The sequence below is a fragment of the Seriola aureovittata genome, chromosome 21, assembly GCF_021018895.1.
Source record: "Seriola aureovittata isolate HTS-2021-v1 ecotype China chromosome 21, ASM2101889v1, whole genome shotgun sequence".
NCBI classification, from domain to species: domain Eukaryota; kingdom Metazoa; phylum Chordata; class Actinopteri; order Carangiformes; family Carangidae; genus Seriola; species Seriola aureovittata.
The window spans coordinates 7,107,777-7,128,455 of NC_079384.1; the positions used below are offsets into that span (position 1 = coordinate 7,107,777).

The 20,679-nt window shown below is 33.1% G+C and overlaps 1 protein-coding gene across 1 annotated transcript; it reads right to left on the bottom strand.

Annotated features, from left to right (window-relative positions):
• Positions 1–31: 31 nt before the first annotated feature.
• Positions 32–20,108, bottom strand: LOC130162620 (tumor necrosis factor receptor superfamily member 12A). The gene is made up of 5 exons (XM_056366391.1): positions 19,823–20,108; positions 2,987–3,085; positions 2,729–2,872; positions 2,111–2,159; positions 32–1,640 (listed from the first exon to the last, which is right to left on the bottom strand). Exons 1-4 carry the CDS (start codon positions 19,902–19,904, stop codon positions 2,119–2,121), a joined length of 366 nt encoding a protein of 121 aa, XP_056222366.1. The 5' UTR covers positions 19,905–20,108; the 3' UTR covers positions 32–1,640; positions 2,111–2,118.
• Positions 20,109–20,679: the final 571 nt, after the last annotated feature.

A 20,679-nucleotide genomic window follows, 5' to 3' on the forward strand; every position in this document is an offset into this window, starting at 1 on the left:
GTCCTACTGATAGTCATCAATACACCTCGGATTATTATTGAAAGTTGTCAGTTTTATTGTGAAAATACTTTTGGTACACAAAGCAGTTTATAAGATTGCATTAAGTAAAAGAAGCCAGTGCATGTACAGTATATACAGTTAGAAAAAGAAAGCAAGAGAAATAAGCAGAAAGTGTTAGTTATTGCTCAGTAACATCATTGGCTGGCCTAGTGGAAGTTCAACAAAAATCTTCACTGGAGTCCCTTTAAAAATGTGCTTGTCCCTCGCAGTTGATGCAACACAACACTGCAAGATACTTAAAAATAAATAATATAAACATCTGAAAAAAAAAGAAATGAAGTAATCTGTATTTTAAATGATTCCCTAATTTTGCTGCCACAGGGCAAGCAGTTTACCCACAAGCAGACAGATCCAAAACAAGACCTGAAACATTGTCAGTGATAAAATACCACAAGTATTCTCAAATACTCACATACTGCATGATGGTTTGAAGATTTGAAAAAACAGACATTTTGTACTATAAAAAAAAGCGAAAAACAACAAACCTGCCCACCATGTTTCTCACTGGTTTGAATGGCCACAAAATTACAAACAGACATCTAGACATGTTGTTGCAGATCTGAAATCATTGGACAGGTCAGAGTCAGCAAGCAATGTGATTGTGTAGCTCCACCTAAAACACTGTAGGTGTAATTTTCTTCACTACAGTACATTCCTTGCAACATTCCCACATGTAAGCAGTTTGGGGTCTGTGTGTCTAGTGTTTCAAACATCCTGTCCTACGAACGCTGGGACGGTAACGTGCATTCTGGGGTTGAAAAATTGAGCTAGCCTCATCTAAAACTCAACTAAAAACATTAAAACAGACAGACAATATTGTTATGACCTGCAATAAAGGGTCTGCATTGGTCTCAGGAGACCTGGTAACAGTGCATGAGTACAGTTTGCTCCCTTAAATCAACAGTTTCATCACTGTATCAGGCCACTAAAAGAACAGGTACATGGAGGTACTGAGAGGGACGAAGGCTAGAATACATTTCACCTACAAGTAGCTACATTCAAATGGCCTTGATGTGCCTAACAGTATGTCTTACTCACATGTGGTTTATCTTTAAGAGGCTGTTGTGGTAACTAACTGACAGAGAGACCCCGTCTAACCCCTCAGAATAGCAGGGGATCAAACTGCAGCCCAGAGGGCAGCAATAGCTGTGTTACATTCATTGGAGTCCTGCTGGAAAACGGCACAATACAAAACAGAAGCATGGATTTATAGTTTCATCTTGATTCTGGATCAAACATCTGTAAACCCACAAAGGTCGTCCAGATCAAAATCTCATTTAGGTGGAATATAAAGGCACAGAATCTGAAAGAGATGCCACTCTAGTATAATGTTGTTACTATTCCTACGGAGGTGTGAGAGTTGCTCGATGTAAGTCCTGTGGTCACTGTGGGACCTACACTGAGCGTGAGAACTGAGCACATCTCTTCACTGAACAGTCTAATAAATTAAAATGGTCCGATTCTGGTCAAGAGATACCCTGCAGTCAGAGTATAAACTTCATGGTCCAGAGGTTCCTGCGTCCGGCTCTGAGCCAGTCGCTGCTTGGTTCTGTCACATCTGTTTCCAGAGGAAGATGAGGCTGTGGAGGGCATGACAACAATTCAGTTCTCTTTACATTCAAATCATGTTAAAAATACACACAATTTAAGTTTCATTTACAACTAACAGTATGTTTTGATTAGGACCTGACTATGGGCTTATCAAGGCATTCTGGATTGAAGCTGCTGATATCTGATATTTGTTGGTGATAGATCCAAGCATTTTTATCCCAAATCAATTGTGAAAGAACCAAATCCAAATCCTGCACACTGTTAATCACTTGTCCTCATGTTATGTACAATGTTTCAGTCATCAAACATAAACATAAAATCCTATAATTTTACTTTTATATCCTTTAATTTTTGGCCCTGTTTCGTTTTTGAACTGACTTTCTGTAAATAGTTTTCCTCCAGACTGGTTGAATTAAATCATATCTACTCTGATCCGATTTTCATTCAAATTCACATATTAATCTAAACCTTGTTATGCCAAAATGAAAATTATACTTACTGAAATGTTTAAGCTTGATAAAGTGGCCCTGCAGTTTCTTCAATGGGTTCTGTATGACAAAATAAAAAATAAAAACATGATCATTTTCCCAGCAGTTACTGTGCATGTACAACTTGTCTCTGAGCATAAGTGAACACACAATAAGAGCTATTTTCTGTGCTTTTTCTTGTGGTTTGTGACACAGCTGCAAAGGCTTCATACCAAAAAAAAGGAACTGCACACAGTGTGCACATGTTTGCTTTGCACCAGGGGCAATAAAGATTTTTAGAAGATTACTTGACCTTAGAGTAATGTCATCAATAACTCGTCCGTTTGCCTTGAATGTCACACATTTAAGGTTTTTCCTCCATGTCTTCACAGAGACACACAGTGCAAGAAACTAACACAAAAGTAATCTTCTTGGGTGACAGAGCCCTTTAAGGCTGTAAGAGGACACTTGACACTGCAATTTTATTTTGTTGAACAGTGGTGGATTACAGCGTCTCAGTTCAGGAACATGGAACACTCTTGTCACTTACAGCTATTCTTTGTGATTTAGGTCAAATAAATACTGTGTCATTGCCTCAGAATGAAATCTGAATCACTTTTAAAAGTTACAAAAGTTTAAGAGAAACTCACCACGTAGAGGCCGCTTGTGTGACTTGCGTCGATGCACCATGACCCCGATTATCAACGCAGCACCGACAAGCACGACGGCCAGAACTGAGAAACTGGTGATGGCTGCCAGTTTCCACACATCAGGTGTGTCCTCCACAGGTTTACCTGTTGATAAAACAAAAAGAACTTAAACTGCAAAGCTGAAAGAGAGGATACTAATGTATGAACCAATCATGGCAGAGGTCATTTACATTCTCAGTTTCTGAGCCAGTGTCTTACATGTGTTGCAGGACGGGGTCTTTGGGTACTGCTTGCATGATGCACACGGCACACAAACGTCCAAGTCTGAGTTCCAAAACTCTGAAATGCCACACTGACCTGCACACAGACAAACATCAAAGATGAACTCTTTGTCATTATGACACTTTATAATTCATAAGTCTTTCACCGGAAACAGTTTGTCAAAGCTGGGCCCTGGTGTTTCCAGGGCAAAACATTTCTTATTGTTTATGAAATACAGTATTTAATACTGTTTTAAGCCAATTAAATATTATGATCTGGAGTTAATATTTGAAAACATGATTTGTGACACATGCAAATGCTTTAGCAAGCAACCATAATTCCCTAACACTAATGAAATAAAATAAACCATAAATTCAGCTGGAGTCAGTAAATGCAGGTTTGACCTGAGCAGGACATGTGAGAAACTTTGTGGTTTCCTTTTCTTATAAAAACGAATCTGGGAAATTCCTTTGGGTCAGACTTCTGATGCAACCGAACTGCATTAGAGAGAATTACTCAGTAACTTTCAGTGCATGAGCGGGCAAACAGTACGAGAGGAGCAGGATGTGTCTTCACAGAGTGCTTCCGCTGAATTGTTTTGATTCTGTGTGTGCGTGTGACTTCCAGAGAATGAACAACCGTGTCTGTGAGAGAGAGGTTGGCGGACGGTGGTTACACTGTCAAAAAGTCTACCCCTGTGGACACAATGGAAAGCTTCTTTTTCTTTTTATGGCAGCTGGACAATTAAAACTGTGCACTTCCCACATGGTGAAGAAGAAGCCTGAAGATGTGACACAGTTAACACTAATAGTAAAATCAGTATAGAGACCGGTTTGGTGTTTTTATAGTGTGTGGTTTTCACTGCAGGTTTAACATCCTGGCTTAGGTTAAGAAGTAAGAATGCACTAATACCCCGAGGTCATGAACAAAGTAGAGAGTATTGTGACATCAAGCTGAAAAACAAGCTCTGCAAAACAATATTACAACACAAAGTCAGCCTAATAAGATGACAGAAACAACACAAGACATCACCACATGACAGATAATGTAACACGGAAATGGTTTAAAGATATTTGATAGATAAAATGATAACAGTCTTGCTTCCTCTTCAGTGTCACACATGTATTTGCATGAACAAATTCTTTTGTGTCCAGCATTAGGAAAAAGAACCACGTCGAGCCTAGATTGAGTCATCATTTGTGGTAACTTTCATATTCAAACTGGCTGCTTTAATCACCACAGAGAGCAATAACAAAACTATCAGAGAAGCGAGTTTGACGTAAACCCAAAGTACTTAAAAGACTGTGCAGGACACTGTGAATGTTTGAGTGACAATTAGAGCAGTTGATGAATATTGCGAAATCAAGCTCAGTAGCTGACAAGCCAACTGTCAGAAACTGTGCTAAACCACAAAGGTTAATAAGAAACAATACCAGACGTGATGGACTTACAGAAAAATTAAAGAAGGAAATAATCTGTAGATATTTGATAGATGAAAGGGTGATCATCATTCTTTGCTCAGTGTAAACAATCAGAACAGGTTTGTGTCTAATTTCACAGATGGTCTATTGTGATGAGGAGTATGTTTCAGTAAAAATATTCTATTAATGAAAAACCCTGCATTTAAAACCTTGTTTAAATTTTATTACATACATATTATCAGCTAAATGCACTTTAAGTTTAAAAAAGTACTCATTATTTAGAAAAATGGCCCCTGTGGCTGACTGATGCAACCTTGCATACTGTGAGCAGCTTTTTTCTGTTGTAGCTGTGTGGCTCTGGTGTGTCACAAAGTAAATCTGATGGGGGTAGAGGAGTGAGGGGATAGGAATGATGATTAATGGTGGTGGGAAGAAGAAAAGTTCTGCTTCACAAATTTGTGTTCATTTTTGGATAATTTGCCTCTCTGAGCCTCAAACAAATATTCAAATGAAACCATCTGAGAAGTTTAGAGGAGAGATGTCTCTGCTAACAAGTCATCTGAAACCAACCTAACTAGATGCAATTTTTTTGATAAGCAGTCAAAAAGATGATGAAATTATGTATTTAGTTGCTTTCCACCACTGATGACATTAATCAAGCTTCAGTTCAGTATCATTTATGACAAAGGAAAGCAGAAAATCATGAACACTGTGAAACTAAAACTTTTGTTTTGTTTGCTTGAAAAAACTATGATCAAAATAGTTGCTGATAAATGTTTTTTGTTGTCAATTAACTGATCAAAGGCCATTTAACTGATTTTACACGTGAATTTCATTTTACTTGTCACGAGAAGTACTTGTCAGCCTGTAAAAAGAAGAAGTTTGAAAAGCTAACCCTGATGATGTCATAACAAGGACATGGGTTTGCATATGGATGGAAGAGACATGTCCCTACAGCCTTATACTATGATATTTGTTAACGTTTTTATGCCTTATTTATACTGACGTTTTTATAACATTTTATGCTTTACTATACTATGACGTTTTTTTGACGTTTTCATGCCTTACTACACTATGACATTTTTATGTATTATTACACTATGATGATTTTTGATGTTTTCATGCCTTACTATACAATGACAATTTTATGTCTTATTACACTATGACATTTTTTGATTTTTTTATGCCTTACTATACTATGACATTTATAAACCTTATTACACTATGACGATTTTTGATGTTTTCACTTCCTTAATATACTAAGACATTTTTAAACCTTATTACGCTATGACAATTTTTGACGTTTTCATTCCTTATTCTACTTTGAAGTTTTTATGCCTTACTATACCATGACGTTTTTCTGTATTTTCATACTATGAGGTTTTTTAACGTTTTTATGCCTTACTATACAGTCACATTTTTTTACAACGTTCACATTTTCATGTGTTATTACACTATGAGGATTTTTGACGTTTTCATGCCTTACTATATTATGACATTTTTATGCCTTATCATACTATGACGTTTTTTGACGTTTTATGCCTTACTATACTATGACAATTTAATGCCTTACTATACTATGATGTTTTTTGACGTTTTTATGCCTTACTATACTATGACGTTTTTATGCCTTACTATGCTATGACGTTTTTTGATGTTTTTATGCCTTACTATGCTATGACGTTTTTCAAGGTTTATGCCTTACTATACTATGACGTTTTTTGACGTTTTATGCCTTAGTATAATATGATGTTTTTTTTATGTTTTTATGCCTTACTATACTATGACCTTTTTTGACATTTTTATGCCTTACTATACTATGACGTTTTTTTTGTTTTTATGCCTTACTATTCTATTACGTTTTTTCATGTTTTTATGCCTTATCATACTATGACGTTTTTTGACGTTTTATGCCTTACTATACTATGACAATTTAATGCCTTACTATACTATGACGTTTTTTGACGTTTTATGCCTTACTATACTATGACAATTTAATGCCTTACTATACTATGATGTTTTTTGACGTTTTTATGCCTTACTATACTATGACATTTTTTGACATTTTATGCCTTACTATACTATGACGTTTTTATGCCTTACTATACTATGACATTTTTTGAGGTTTTCATGCCTTACAATACCATGACGCTTTTTGCCTTACTATGCTATGACGTTTTTTGGCGTTTTTATGCCTTACTATGCTATGACGTTTTTTGACGTTTTATGCCTTAGTATAATATGATGTTTTTTTTATGTTTTTATGCCTTACTATACTATGACCTTTTTTGACATTTTCATGCTTTACTATACTATGACATTTTTTGATGTTTTCATGCCTTACAATACCATGACGCTTTTTGCCTTACTATGCTATGACGTTTTTCAACGTTTTATGCCTTAGTATAATATGATGTTTTTTTTATGTTTTTATGCCTAACTATACTATGACATTTTTGATGTTTTTATGCCTTACTATACTATTACGTTTTTTCATGTTTTTATGCCTTACTATACTATGACGTTTCCTGACATTTTATGCCCTACTACACTATGACATTTTTTGACGTTTTTATGCCTTACTATACTATGACAATTTAATGCCGTACTATACTATGACATTTTTTGACGTTTTTATGCCTTACTACATCATGACGTTTTCTTTACGTTTTTCCATGTTTTTATGCCTTACTATACTATGACAATTTAATGCCTTACTATACTATGACATTTTTTGACGTTTTTATGCCTTACTACATCATGACGTTTTCTTTACGTTTTTCCATGTTTTTATGCCTTACTATACTATGACCTTTTTCTGTTACTAAAATAGGTGAATCATTGTGATCCAATGTTAATGCAGTGGTTAGAACTGCTGCTAAAGGAACAGAAGGTCATGGGTTCAAATCCAGGTCATGGAGCTTATAAGGAGCTTTAATATACAATGGTTTTCTTATGCCTTATTATTCTATGACGCTTTTTTGTGTTTTTATGCCTTACTATACTATGACATTTTTTGACATTTTATGCCTTACTATACTATGACAATTTAATGCCTTACTATACTATGATGTTTTTTGACGTTTTTATGCCTTACTATACTATGACAATTTAATGCCTTACTATACTATGATGTTTTTTGACGTTTTTATGCCTTACTATACTATGACGTTTTTTGACGTTTTATGCCTTAGTATAATATGATGTTTTCTTATGTTTTTATGCCTTATGACCTTTTTTTACATTTTTATGCCTTACTATACTATGACATTTTTGATGTTTTTATGCCTTATCATACTATGACGTTTTTTGACGTTTTATGCCTTACTATACTATGACAAGTTAATGCCTTACTATACTATGATGTTTTTTGACGTTTTTATGCCTTACTATACTATGACATTTTTTGACGTTTTATGCCTTAGTATAATATGATTTTTTTTAAATGTTTTTATGCCTTACTATACTATGACCTTTTTTGACATTTTTATGCCTTACTATACTATGACATTTTTTGATGTTTTCATGCCTTACTATACTATGACATTTTTTGACGTTTTATGCCTTAGTATAATATGATTTTTTTTTTTAATGTTTTTATGCCTTACTATACTATGACCTTTTTTGACATTTTTATGCCTTACTATACTATGAAATTTTTTGATGTTTTCATGCCTTACAATACCATGACGCTTTTTGCCTTACTATGCTATGACGTTTTTTGACGTTTTATGCCTTAGTATAATATGATGTTTTTTTATGTTTTTATGCCTTACTATACTATGACCTTTTTTGACATTTTTATGCCTTACTATACTATGACGTTTTTTTTGTTTTTATGCCTTACTATACTATGACATTTTTGATGTTTTTATGCCTTATCATACTATGACGTTTTTTGACGTTTTATGCCTTACTATACTATGACAATTTAATGCCTTACTATACTATGATGTTTTTTGACGTTTTTATGCCTTACTATACTATGACATTTTTTGACGTTTAATGCCTTAGTATAATATGATGTTTTTTTTAATGTTTTTATGCCTTACTATACTATGACAATTTAATGCCTTACTATACTATGATGTTTTTTGACGTTTTTATGCCTTACTATACTATGACATTTTTTGACGTTTTATGCCTTAGTATAATATGATGTTTTTTTAAATGTTTTTATGCCTTACTATACTATGACAATTTAATGCCTTACTATACTATGATGTTTTTGACGTTTTATGCCTTACTATACTATGACAATTTAATGCCTTACTATACTATGACCTTTTTTGACATTTTTATGCCTTACTATACTATGACATTTTTTGAAGTTTTCATGCCTTACAATACCATGACGCTTTTTGCCTTACTATGCTATGACGTTTTTTGACGTTTTATGCCTTAGTATAATATGATGGTTTTTTATGTTTTTATGCCTTACTATACTTTGACCTTTTTTGACATTTTTATGCCTTACTATACTATGACGTTTTTTTTGTTTTTATGCCTTACTATACTATGACAATTTAATGCCTTACTATACTATGATGTTTTTTGACGTTTTTATGCCTTACTATACTATGACATTTTTTGACATTTTATGCCTTACTATACTATGACAATTTAATGCCTTACTATACTATGATGTTTTTTGACGTTTTTATGCCTTACTATACTATGACAATTTAATGCCTTACTATACTATGATGTTTTTTGACATTTTTATGCCTTACTATACTATGACATTTTTTGACATTTTATGCCTTAGTATACTATGACGTTTTTATGCCCTATTAAACTATGAAGTTTTTTGACGTTTTTTATGCCTTACTATACTATGACATTTTTTGAGGTTTTCATGCCTTACAATACCATGACGCTTTTTGCCTTACTATGCTATGACATTTTTTGATGTTTTTATGCCTTACTATGCTATGACGTTTTTCAACGTTTTATGCCTTACTATACTATGACAATTTAATGCCTTACTATACTATGATGTTTTTTGACGTTTTTATGCCTTACTATACTATGACATTTTTTGACGTTTTATGCCTTAGTATAATATGATGTTTTTTTTAATGTTTTTATGCCTTACTATACTATGACAATTTAATGCCTTACTATACTATGATGTTTTTTGATGTTTTTATGCCTTACTATACTATGACATTTTTTGACGTTTTATGCCTTAGTATAATATGATGTTTTTTTTTATGTTTTTATGCCTTACTATACTATGACAATTTAATGCCTTACTATACTATGATGTTTTTTGACGTTTTTATGCCTTACTATACTATGACATTTTTTGACGTTTTATGCCTTAGTATAATATGATGTTTTTTTTTATGTTTTTATGCCTTACTATACTATGACAATTTAATGCCTTACTATACTATGATGTTTTTTTCACGTTTTATGCCTTACTATACTATGACAATTTAATGCCTTACTATACTATGACCTTTTTTGACATTTTTATGCCTTACTATACTATTACATTTTTTGATGTTTTCATGCCTTACAATACCATGACGCTTTTTGCCTTACTATGCTATGACGTTTTTTGACGTTTTATGCCTTAGTATAATATGATGTTTTTTTATGTTTTTATGCCTTACTATACTATGACAATTTAATGCCTTACTATACTATGACCTTTTTTGACATTTTTATGCCTTACTATACTATGACGTTTTTTTTGTTTTTATGCCTTACTATACTATGACAATTTAATGCCTTACTATACTATGATGTTTTTTGACGTTTTTATGCCTTACTATACTATGACATTTTTTGACATTTTATGCCTTACTATACTATGACAATTTAATGCCTTACTATACTATGATGTTTTTTGACGTTTTTATGCCTTACTATACTATGACAATTTAATGCCTTACTATACTATGATGTTTTTTGACATTTTTATGCCTTACTATACTATGACATTTTTTGACATTTTATGCCTTACTATACTATGACGTTTTTATGCCCTATTATACTATGAAGTTTTTTGACGTTTTTTATGCCTTACTATACTATGACATTTTTTGAGGTTTTCATGCCTTACAATACCATGACGCTTTTTGCCTTACTATGCTATGACATTTTTTGATGTTTTTATGCCTTACTATGCTATGACGTTTTTCAACGTTTTATGCCTTACTATACTATGACGTTTTTTGACGTTTTATGCCTTAGCATAATATAAAGTTTTTTATGTTTTTATGCCTTACTATACGATGACCTTTTTTGACATTTTTATGCCTTACTATACTATGACATTTTTTTGACATTTTATGCCTTACTATACTATGACGTTTTTATGCCTTACTATACTATGACGTTTTTTTATGTTTTTATGCCTTACTATACTATGACAATTTAATGCCTTACTATACTATGACGTTTTTTGACGTTTTTATGCCTTACTATACTATGACATTTTTTGACATTTTATGCCTTACTATACTATTACAATTTAATGCCTTACTATACTATGATGTTTTTTGACGTTTTTATGCCTTACTATACTATGACAATTTAATGCCTTACTATACTATGATGTTTTTTGACATTTTTATGCCTTACTATACTATGACATTTTTTGACATTTTTATGCCTTACTATACTATGACGTTTTTTTTGTTTTTATGTCTTACTATACTATGACATTTTTGATGTTTTTATGCCTTACTATACTATGACATTTTTGATGTTTCTATGCCTTACTATACTATTACGTTTTTTCATGTTTTTATGGCTTACTATTCTATGACGTCTTTATCTTACAACAATAGGCAAATCATGGTGATCCAATGGTAGTGCAGTGGTTAGAACGGCTGCTAAAAGAACAGAAGGTCATGGGTTCAAATCCCGGTCATGGAGCTTATAAGCAGCTTCAATATACAATGAGTTTCTTATGCCTTATTATACTATGATGCTTTTTTGTGTTTTTATGCCTTATCATACTATGACGTTTTTTGACTTTTTATGCCTTACTATACTATGACAATTTAATGCCTTACTATACTATGACGTTTTTTGACGTTTTATGCCTTACTATACTATGACAATTTAATGCCTTACTATACTATGATGTTTTTTGACGTTTTTATGCCTTACTATACTATGACATTTTTTGACATTTTATGCCTTACTATACTATGACAATTTAATGCCTTACTATACTATGATGTTTTTTGACGTTTTTATTCCTTACTATACTATGACAATTTAATGCCTTACTATATTATGATGTTTTTTGAAGTTTTTATGCCTTACTATACTATGACGTTTTTTGACGTTTTATGCCTTAGTATAATATGATGTTTTCTTATGTTTTTATGCCTTATGACCTTTTTTGACATTTTTATGCCTTACTATACTATGACGTTTTTGTGTTAAAACAATAGGTGAATCACTGTGATCCAATGGTAGTGCAGTGGTTAGAACCGCTACTAAAGGAACAGAAGGTCATGGGTTCAAATGCTGGCAATGGAGCTTATAAGCAGCTTTAATATACAATGAGTTTCTTATGCCTTACTATACTATGACGCTTTTTTGTGTTTTTATGCCTTATCATACTATGACGTTTTTTGACTTTTTATGCCTTACTATACTATGACAATTTAATGCCTTACTATACTATGACATTTTTGATGTTTCTATGCCTTACTATACTATGACGTTTTTTTTGTTTTTATGTCTTACTATACTATGACATTTTTTATGTTTTTATGCCTTACTATACTATGACAATTTAATGCCTTACTATACTATTACGTTTTTTAATGTTTTTATGGCTTACTATTCTATGACGTTTTTATCTTACAACAATAGGCAAATCACGGTGATCCAATGGTAGTGCAGTGGTTAGAACGGCTGCTAAAAGAACAGAAGGTCATGGGTTCAAATCCCGGTCATGGAGCTTATAAGCAGCTTCAATATACATTGAGTTTCTTATGCCTTATTATACTATGATGCTTTTTTGTGTTTTTATGCCTTACTATACTATGACAATTTAATGCCTTACTATACTATGATGTTTTTTGACGTTTTTATGCCTTACTATACTATGACATTTTTTGACATTTTATGCCTTACTATACTATGACAATTTAATGCCTTACTATACTATGATGTTTTTTGACGTTTTTATTCCTTACTATACCATGACAATTTAATGCCTTACTATACTATGATGTTTTTTAACGTTTTTATGCCTTACTATACTATGACATTTTTTGACATTTTATGCCTTACTATACTATGACAATTTAATGCCTTACTCTACTATGACATTTTTTGACATTTTATGCCTTACTATACCATGACAATTTAATGCCTTACTATACTATGATGTTTTTTGACGTTTTATGCCTTAGTATAATATGATGTTTTCTTATGTTTTTATGCCTTATGACCTTTTTTGACATTTTTATGCCTTACTATACTATGACGTTTTTGTGTCACAACAATAGGTGAATCCAATGGTAGTGCAGTGGTTAGAACCGCTGCTAAAGGAACAGAAGGTCATGGGTTCAAATCCTGGCAATGGAGCTTATATGCTGCTTTAATATACAATGAGTTTCTTATGCCTTACTATACTATGACGCTTTTTTGTGTTTTTATGCCTTATCATACTATGACGTTTTTTGACTTTTTATGCCTTACTATACTATGACAATTTAATGCCTTACTATACTATGACGTTTTTTGACGTTTTATGCCTTACTATACTATGACAATTTAATGCCTTATTATACTATGATGTTTTTTGACGTTTTTATGCCTTACTATACTATGACCTTTTTTGACATTTTTATGCCTTACTATACTATGATGTTTTTTTTGTTTTTATGCCTTACTATACTATTACGTTTTTTCATGTTTTTATGGCTTACTATTCTGTGACTTTTTTGTCTTACAACAATAGGCGAATCATTGTGATCCAACGGTAGTGCAGTGGTTAGAACGGCTGCTAAAGGAGCAGAAGGTCATGGGTTCAAATCCCGGTCATGGAGCTTGTAAGCAGCTTTAATATACAATGAGTTTCTTATGCCTTATTATACTATGATGCTTTTTTGTGTTTTTATGCCTTATCATACTATGACATTTTTTGACATTTTATGCCTTACTATATTATGACAATTTAATGCCTTACTATACTATGACGTTTTTTGACGTTTTATGCCTTACTATACTATGACAATTTAATGCCTTACTATACTATGATGTTTTTTGACGTTTTTATGCCTTACTATACTATGACATTTTTTGACATTTTATGCCTTACAATACTATGACAATTTAATGCCTTACTATACTATGATGTTTTTTGACGTTTTTATTCCTTACTATACCATGACAATTTAATGCCTTACTATACTATGACGTTTTTCTATGTTTTTATGCCTTACTATACTATGACATTTTTTGATGTTTTTATGCCTTACTATACTATGACAATTTTATGCCTTACTATACTATGATGTTTTTTTATGTTTTTATGCCTTACTATACTATGACATTTTTGATGTTTCTATGCCTTACTATACTATTACGTTTTTTCATGTTTTTATGGCTTACTATTCTATGACTTTTTTGTCTTACAACAATAGGCGAATCATTGTGATCCAACGGTAGTGCAGTGGTTAGAACGGCTGCTAAAGGAGCAGAAGGTCATGGGTTCAAATCCCGGTCATGGAGCTTGTAAGCAGCTTTAATATACAATGAGTTTCTTATGCCTTATTATACTATGATGCTTTTTTGTGTTTTTATGCCTTATCATACTATGACATTTTTTGACGTTTTTATGCCTTACTATATTATGACAATTTAATGCCTTACTATACTATGACGTTTTTTGACGTTTTATGCCTTACTATACTATGACAATTTAATGCCTTACTATACTATGATGTTTTTTTGACGTTTTTATGCCTTACTATACTATGACATTTTTTGACATTTTTATGCCTTACTATACTATGACAATTTAATGCCTTACTATACTATGATGTTTTTTGACGTTTTTATTCCTTACTATACCATGACAATTTAATGCCTTACTATACTATGACGTTTTTCTATGTTTTTATGCCTTACTATACTATGACATTTTTTGATGTTTTTATGCCTTACTATACTATGACATTTTTTGATGTTTTTATGCCTTACTATACTATGACATTTTTGATGTTTCTATGCCTTACTATACTATTACGTTTTTTCATGTTTTTCTGGCTTACTATTCTATGACTTTTTTGTCTTACAACAATAGGCGAATCATTGTGATCCAACGGTAGTGCAGTGGTTAGAACGGCTGCTAAAGGAGCAGAAGGTCATGGGTTTAAATCCCGGTCATGGAGCTTGTAAGCAGCTTTAATATACAATGAGTTTCTTATGCCTTATCATACTATGATGCTTTTTTGTGTTTTTATGCCTTACTATACTATGACATTTTTTGACATTTTATGCCTTACTATACTATGACAATTTAATGCCTTACTATACTATGATGTTTTTTGACGTTTTTATTCCTTACTATACTATGACAATTTTATGCCTTACTATACTATGACATTTTTGATGTTTCTATGCCTTACTATACTATTACGTTTTTTCATGTTTTTATGGCTTACTATTCTATGACGTTTTTGTCTTACAACAATAGGCAAATCATGGTGATCCAATGGTAGTGCAGTGGTTAGAACGGCTGCTAGAGGAACAGAAGGTCATGGGTTCAAATCCCGGTCATGGAGCTTATAAGCAGCTTTAATATACAATGAGTTTCTTATGCCTTATTATACTATGATGCTTTTTTGTGTTTTTATGCCTTATCATACTATGACGTTTTTTGACTTTTTATGCCTTACTATATTATGACAATTTAATGCCTTACTATACTATGACGTTTTTTGACGTTTTATGCCTTACTATACTATGACAATTTAATGCCTTACTATACTATGATGTTTTTTGACGTTTTTATGCCTTACTATACTATGACATTTTTTGACATTTTATGCCTTACAATACTATGACAATTTAATGCCTTACTATACTATGATGTTTTTTGACGTTTTTATTCCTTACTATACCATGACAATTTAATGCCTTACTATACTATGATGTTTTTTGACGTTTTTATGCCTTACTATACTATGAAGTTTTTTGACGTTTTATGCCTTAGTATAATATGATGTTTTCTTATGTTTTTATGCCTTATGACCTTTTTTGACATTTTTATGCCTTACTATACTATGACAATTTAATGCCTTACTATACTATGATGTTTTTTGACGTTTTTATGCCTTACTATACTATGACATTTTTTGACATTTTATGCCTTACTATACTATGACAATTTAATGCCTTACTATACTATGATGTTTTTTGACGTTTTTATTCCTTACTATACCATGACAATTTAATGCCTTACTATACTATGATGTTTTTTGACGTTTTTATGCCTTACTATACTATGACATTTTTTGACATTTTATGCCTTACTATACTATGACAATTTAATGCCTTACTCTACTATGACATTTTTTGACATTTTATGCCTTACTATACCATGACAATTTAATGCTTACTATACTATGATGTTTTTTGACGTTTTTATGCCTTAGTATAATATGATGTTTTCTTATGTTTTTATGCCTTATGACCTTTTTTGACATTTTTATGCCTTACTATACTATGACGTTTTTGTGTCACAACAATAGGTTAATCCAATGGTAGTGCAGTGGTTAGAACCGCTGCTAAAGGAACAGAAGGTCATGGGTTCAATTCCTGGCAATGGAGCTTATAAGCAGCTTTAATATACAATGAGTTTCTTATGCCTTACTATACTATGACGCTTTTTTGTGTTTTTATGCCTTATCATACTATGACGTTTTTTGACTTTTTATGCCTTACTATACTATGACAATTTAATGCCTTACTATACTATGACGTTTTTTGACGTTTTATGCCTTACTATACTATGACAATTTAATGCCTTATTATACTATGATGTTTTTTGACGTTTTTATGCCTTACTATACTATGATGTTTTTTTTGTTTTTATGCCTTACTATACTATGACATTTTTGAATTTTTTATGCCTTATTATGCTATGACGTTTTTCAACGTTTTATGCCTTAATATACTATGACGTTTTTTGACGTTTTATGCCTTAGTATAATATGAAGTTTTTTGACGTTTTTTATGCCCTACTATACTATGACATTTTTTGAGGTTTTCCTGCCTTACAATACCATGACACTTTTTGCCTTACTATGCTATGACATTTTTTGATGTTTTTATGCCTTACTATGCTATGACGTTTTTCAACGTTTTATGCCTTACTATATTATGATGATTTCTTGACCTTTTTATACTATATACTATACTATGACGTTTTTTTACAATTTTATGCCTCACTATACTATGACGTTTTTTTGACGTTTTCATGCCTTATAATACCATGACGTTTTTTGCTTACAATGCTATGACGTGTTTTGATGTTTTTATGCCTTACTATACTATGACGTTTTTCAACGTTTTATGCCTTAGTATAATATGATGTTTTTTGATGTTTTTATTTCTTACAATATCATGATGTTTTTTGCCTTACTATTCTATGACGTTTTTGGATGTCTTTATGCCTTATAATACCATGAAGTTTTTTGCCTTACGATGCTATGACGTTTTTTGACGTCTTTATGCCTTACTATACTATGACCTTTTTTAGCCATATTATAATATGATGTTTTTATGCCTTACTATTAAGTTTTTTCACTTTTTTATGCCTTAGTGTACTATGACATTTTTTGATGTTCAATTTGATGTTTGATTTTTATGACATAGTATACTATGATGTTTTTATGACCTTTTTACGACATTCTACACACTATGACATTTTTATGCCTCACTATACTATGACTTATGATATATACATCACATGTTCGTCCCTATATCAAGAATGATGTTACCATATGTGCAATGTATAAGAGGATATATTAATATGACATATATACATCCTCTGGATATATGAAGACATAAGTCTATAACATATATGCAATACTCATAGTCAAATCCAACTTTGTTAAAACAACATGCTCATTAAAATTCTATATGTTTGTACATGATTTTTTAAAATCTTCTTAAATTTAACCATACACGTTTCTCTTTTACATTTACATATATAATAAACATATACTGACAGGTTTTGGGATGGATATATATTTATGTAGATATGTTTATAATATAAACAGACATACTAAAATACATGTTTCTATTAGCTAGACATATATGTCAATATATGATATATTTCCAATTTTAAACAGGTTTCTCATGTAATGTACAAATTCTTTTATATATGGAAATTCAACACATATACATATGTTACATTTTTGTATGGGTGTTTCTGAATGTAAATTCAGATATTATATGTTAATAAACCATTTGGTTGACGACATTAAAAAGTACATTTCTTTGTTTCGGAGGGTCATTGTTACATTTAGTTGATGTTGAAATCAAACATACATCCTGGTGTCATAGTGATATCATCAGGTTCACCTCAGCTTGGATTTGAGACTTTTTTCTTTTAACAAAAATGCTATTAAGTTACATTATGGGAAATGTAGGATTCAAGATTTTGACCCATGCAGTGACTAAAAGTCAGAACATCTCGGTCTCTGTGACTTTGATTTTGACTTTTAATGGGTCTTTCCTCTAACTTTATTGAAGTGTAAAACTAAATCGTTGGAATATCTCCTCTCTTGAAGAGGGGGAAAACGCTAATTCTTTGTCATGTTGGGGATTGTGGGAGATAGGGGGCCAAATCCACCACTGCTTGAGAAACATTTTAAATTCACTCAGTTTGTCTCATCACACACAACCAGAATATATCCATAATAAATGTTAAACCTCAAAACCAGAATTACAGTACAGTTTCCCATGAGCATGAGCTCCAAAGTGTACGTCATAAATGTACAGGAAGCTGTTCTGCATGAGTTGTATGAGCTGGTAACATTACACAGGACACATAATACTTTACAACCAGTCAGTACAGGTCATTATTAACCAGCTGCAGCCAAAAGGCACCTGCTCAAGAAGTTATGTTTGAGGCATTTTGACCTCTAACTCACTGGTTATGCTGCAGCCACATGGCCAGGCCCTCAGAGACTCTCCGTCCTACACAGCCAACCCGCCTGCAGAGCTGGACTGACTCATTTTATAGCTGTGGTCACAGTAAAAATGTGTCACAGTTCTTGTAAGCCCGATGATTTCAGCACTGCATCATCCATCAAGTCCAGCTGGACTCACACTCACCGGTTCAAAAAGTCACTGGAAGGAACTGAACCTTGACTCCCGGTTGACCTCTCCAAACCCAAACCACATCTGACAAGTGGAGCTTTATGATGCTCAAATTAAACTACCTGGAACTGCTGGTTAAACTGATAAGAATATTTGTTGAGCCAGTTTCAGTGGGAGTTTTTACTTTTTATTTCAAGGAGTTACTACACTCATTCATGAATGGCAACACATGCATTAGCCAGCATTGCATTTTAAAAGTAAGAAGCTGCAGGGATCATATAATCTGATTGCCATAGAGGTTTCTTATGGCTCAGCATGTAAAATCTGGAAAGCAAGAAAAAGTCTGGAGCCTGTTTGTGTGTTCATGACAAAAAGACCTTGGCAAATCTCAGCACCTAGGCTGACAAAGGGTGTTTTTGGGTGTGGGGGTGCTGTATTTTGTCATACACTGGAAGGGGGTGGGTGGACCAACAGCTGATGCCCAGATGTAGAGATTGTTTCACATTGACAAGGTCTAGATCAAACATTTTTTGAGGTCAGTTTGTTTATAAAAATGCATTTGGTAACTTTAATGTCAGAGGAAATGGTCCTAACCCATGTAATTATTCAAGACTGCAATCTGAGTCTGTTGTTCTCCACTGGGATTATATCCAAACTTCAGAGGGCTGTGGAAACAAAGTCAAAAGCTCTTTTTTTGTTTCTGTGAGATAGTAAAAAAAAAAAAAAAAAAAGTATCTTTGTGCAAAATGGACCCGTGTGCACCCTTTCCATGTGGCCTGTCCTTCTCACCCAGGGGCATGGATGGATGGGGTGAAATAAGGCGATCGGAATGCGGAACCGGTGAGAAATGCAGCTGGTTAAGGAAGCGGCTCTGTTAGCAGACCCACTATCTGACTCCATTATAGGGAGACCAGACCAGCAGACTAATCCGTGTTCACAAAAAACAAGCACATCAACATTTGCTTACAAAACAAAGTTAGAAATGGAAGAAAAAACGATCGAGTCACTGCAACAAGTCGGAGAAATTCTTAAAAGCCGTGATTTTACATTCTGTTTGAAACCTTGTTTGGGGAAAAAAATATATTTTACTTACTTTTCTGTGCGCTCACAGCATGGAAATTAGTCACAGCCGCTATAATAAGTCCGCAGAGCGCGCAGAGAGCGTTTGAAGCCATGATGTCTGCGGGTAAAAAGCTGCTCGCTGTCGGCTACACAATTCCCGAAAGTTCATCTGATTAACAATCCGTGCTGGTTTTCAGCATGGAAAAGCGAGCATCAGAGTGAGTCACCCGGAGGAGTCTGCGCCTTGTTTTAATAGCGCACACACCCACGCTAACAGTTCAACTCCTATGAGTCATTTCCTATGTACTGTAGTGCTCGGATTCTCTGTGCGCACTCCCCGACTCACAGGAAACTCCACTACCATAGTATGTGGTTTCATTTGTTTCTGTTCAAGTGAAAGTTTCAATTAACCCACCTCAGGTATCACATTTTCAATAAATATATTTCATATTTTGGGGCCACACCCTTCAGTTTTTTTCTCCACAGTTTTTTTTTCTACCAGGGTCTGTGTAGTCTGGACTTAATAGTGTTCTCATTGTTATTACCACGCCTGTCGACGTCATTCCCCCCTCTCTGCCAAAAAACACAAGTCTCTGGCATGAGTCTGGGTCCCATACACAGAAAAAGAGGAACAGCAACTGAGGCAAGAACAGATGACACTCACTAGGAAAAACTATCTGCTTTTTAGGTCTTTCGTTTGTCTCAGTGCTGAAGTTAGATAAGCTTTATCTTTGTCCACATGAATGCCCTCCGCAGACACAGAAAATAAGACTTGTGATGATCTTACTTTTGGAAACTGACATTTGAATAGTGAGTGTCCCTGACGCAGTGTGATGTTATTAATGCCTCGGGCTGGGTGTAGCCTGCTGCTGCTGCACAAATATGCAA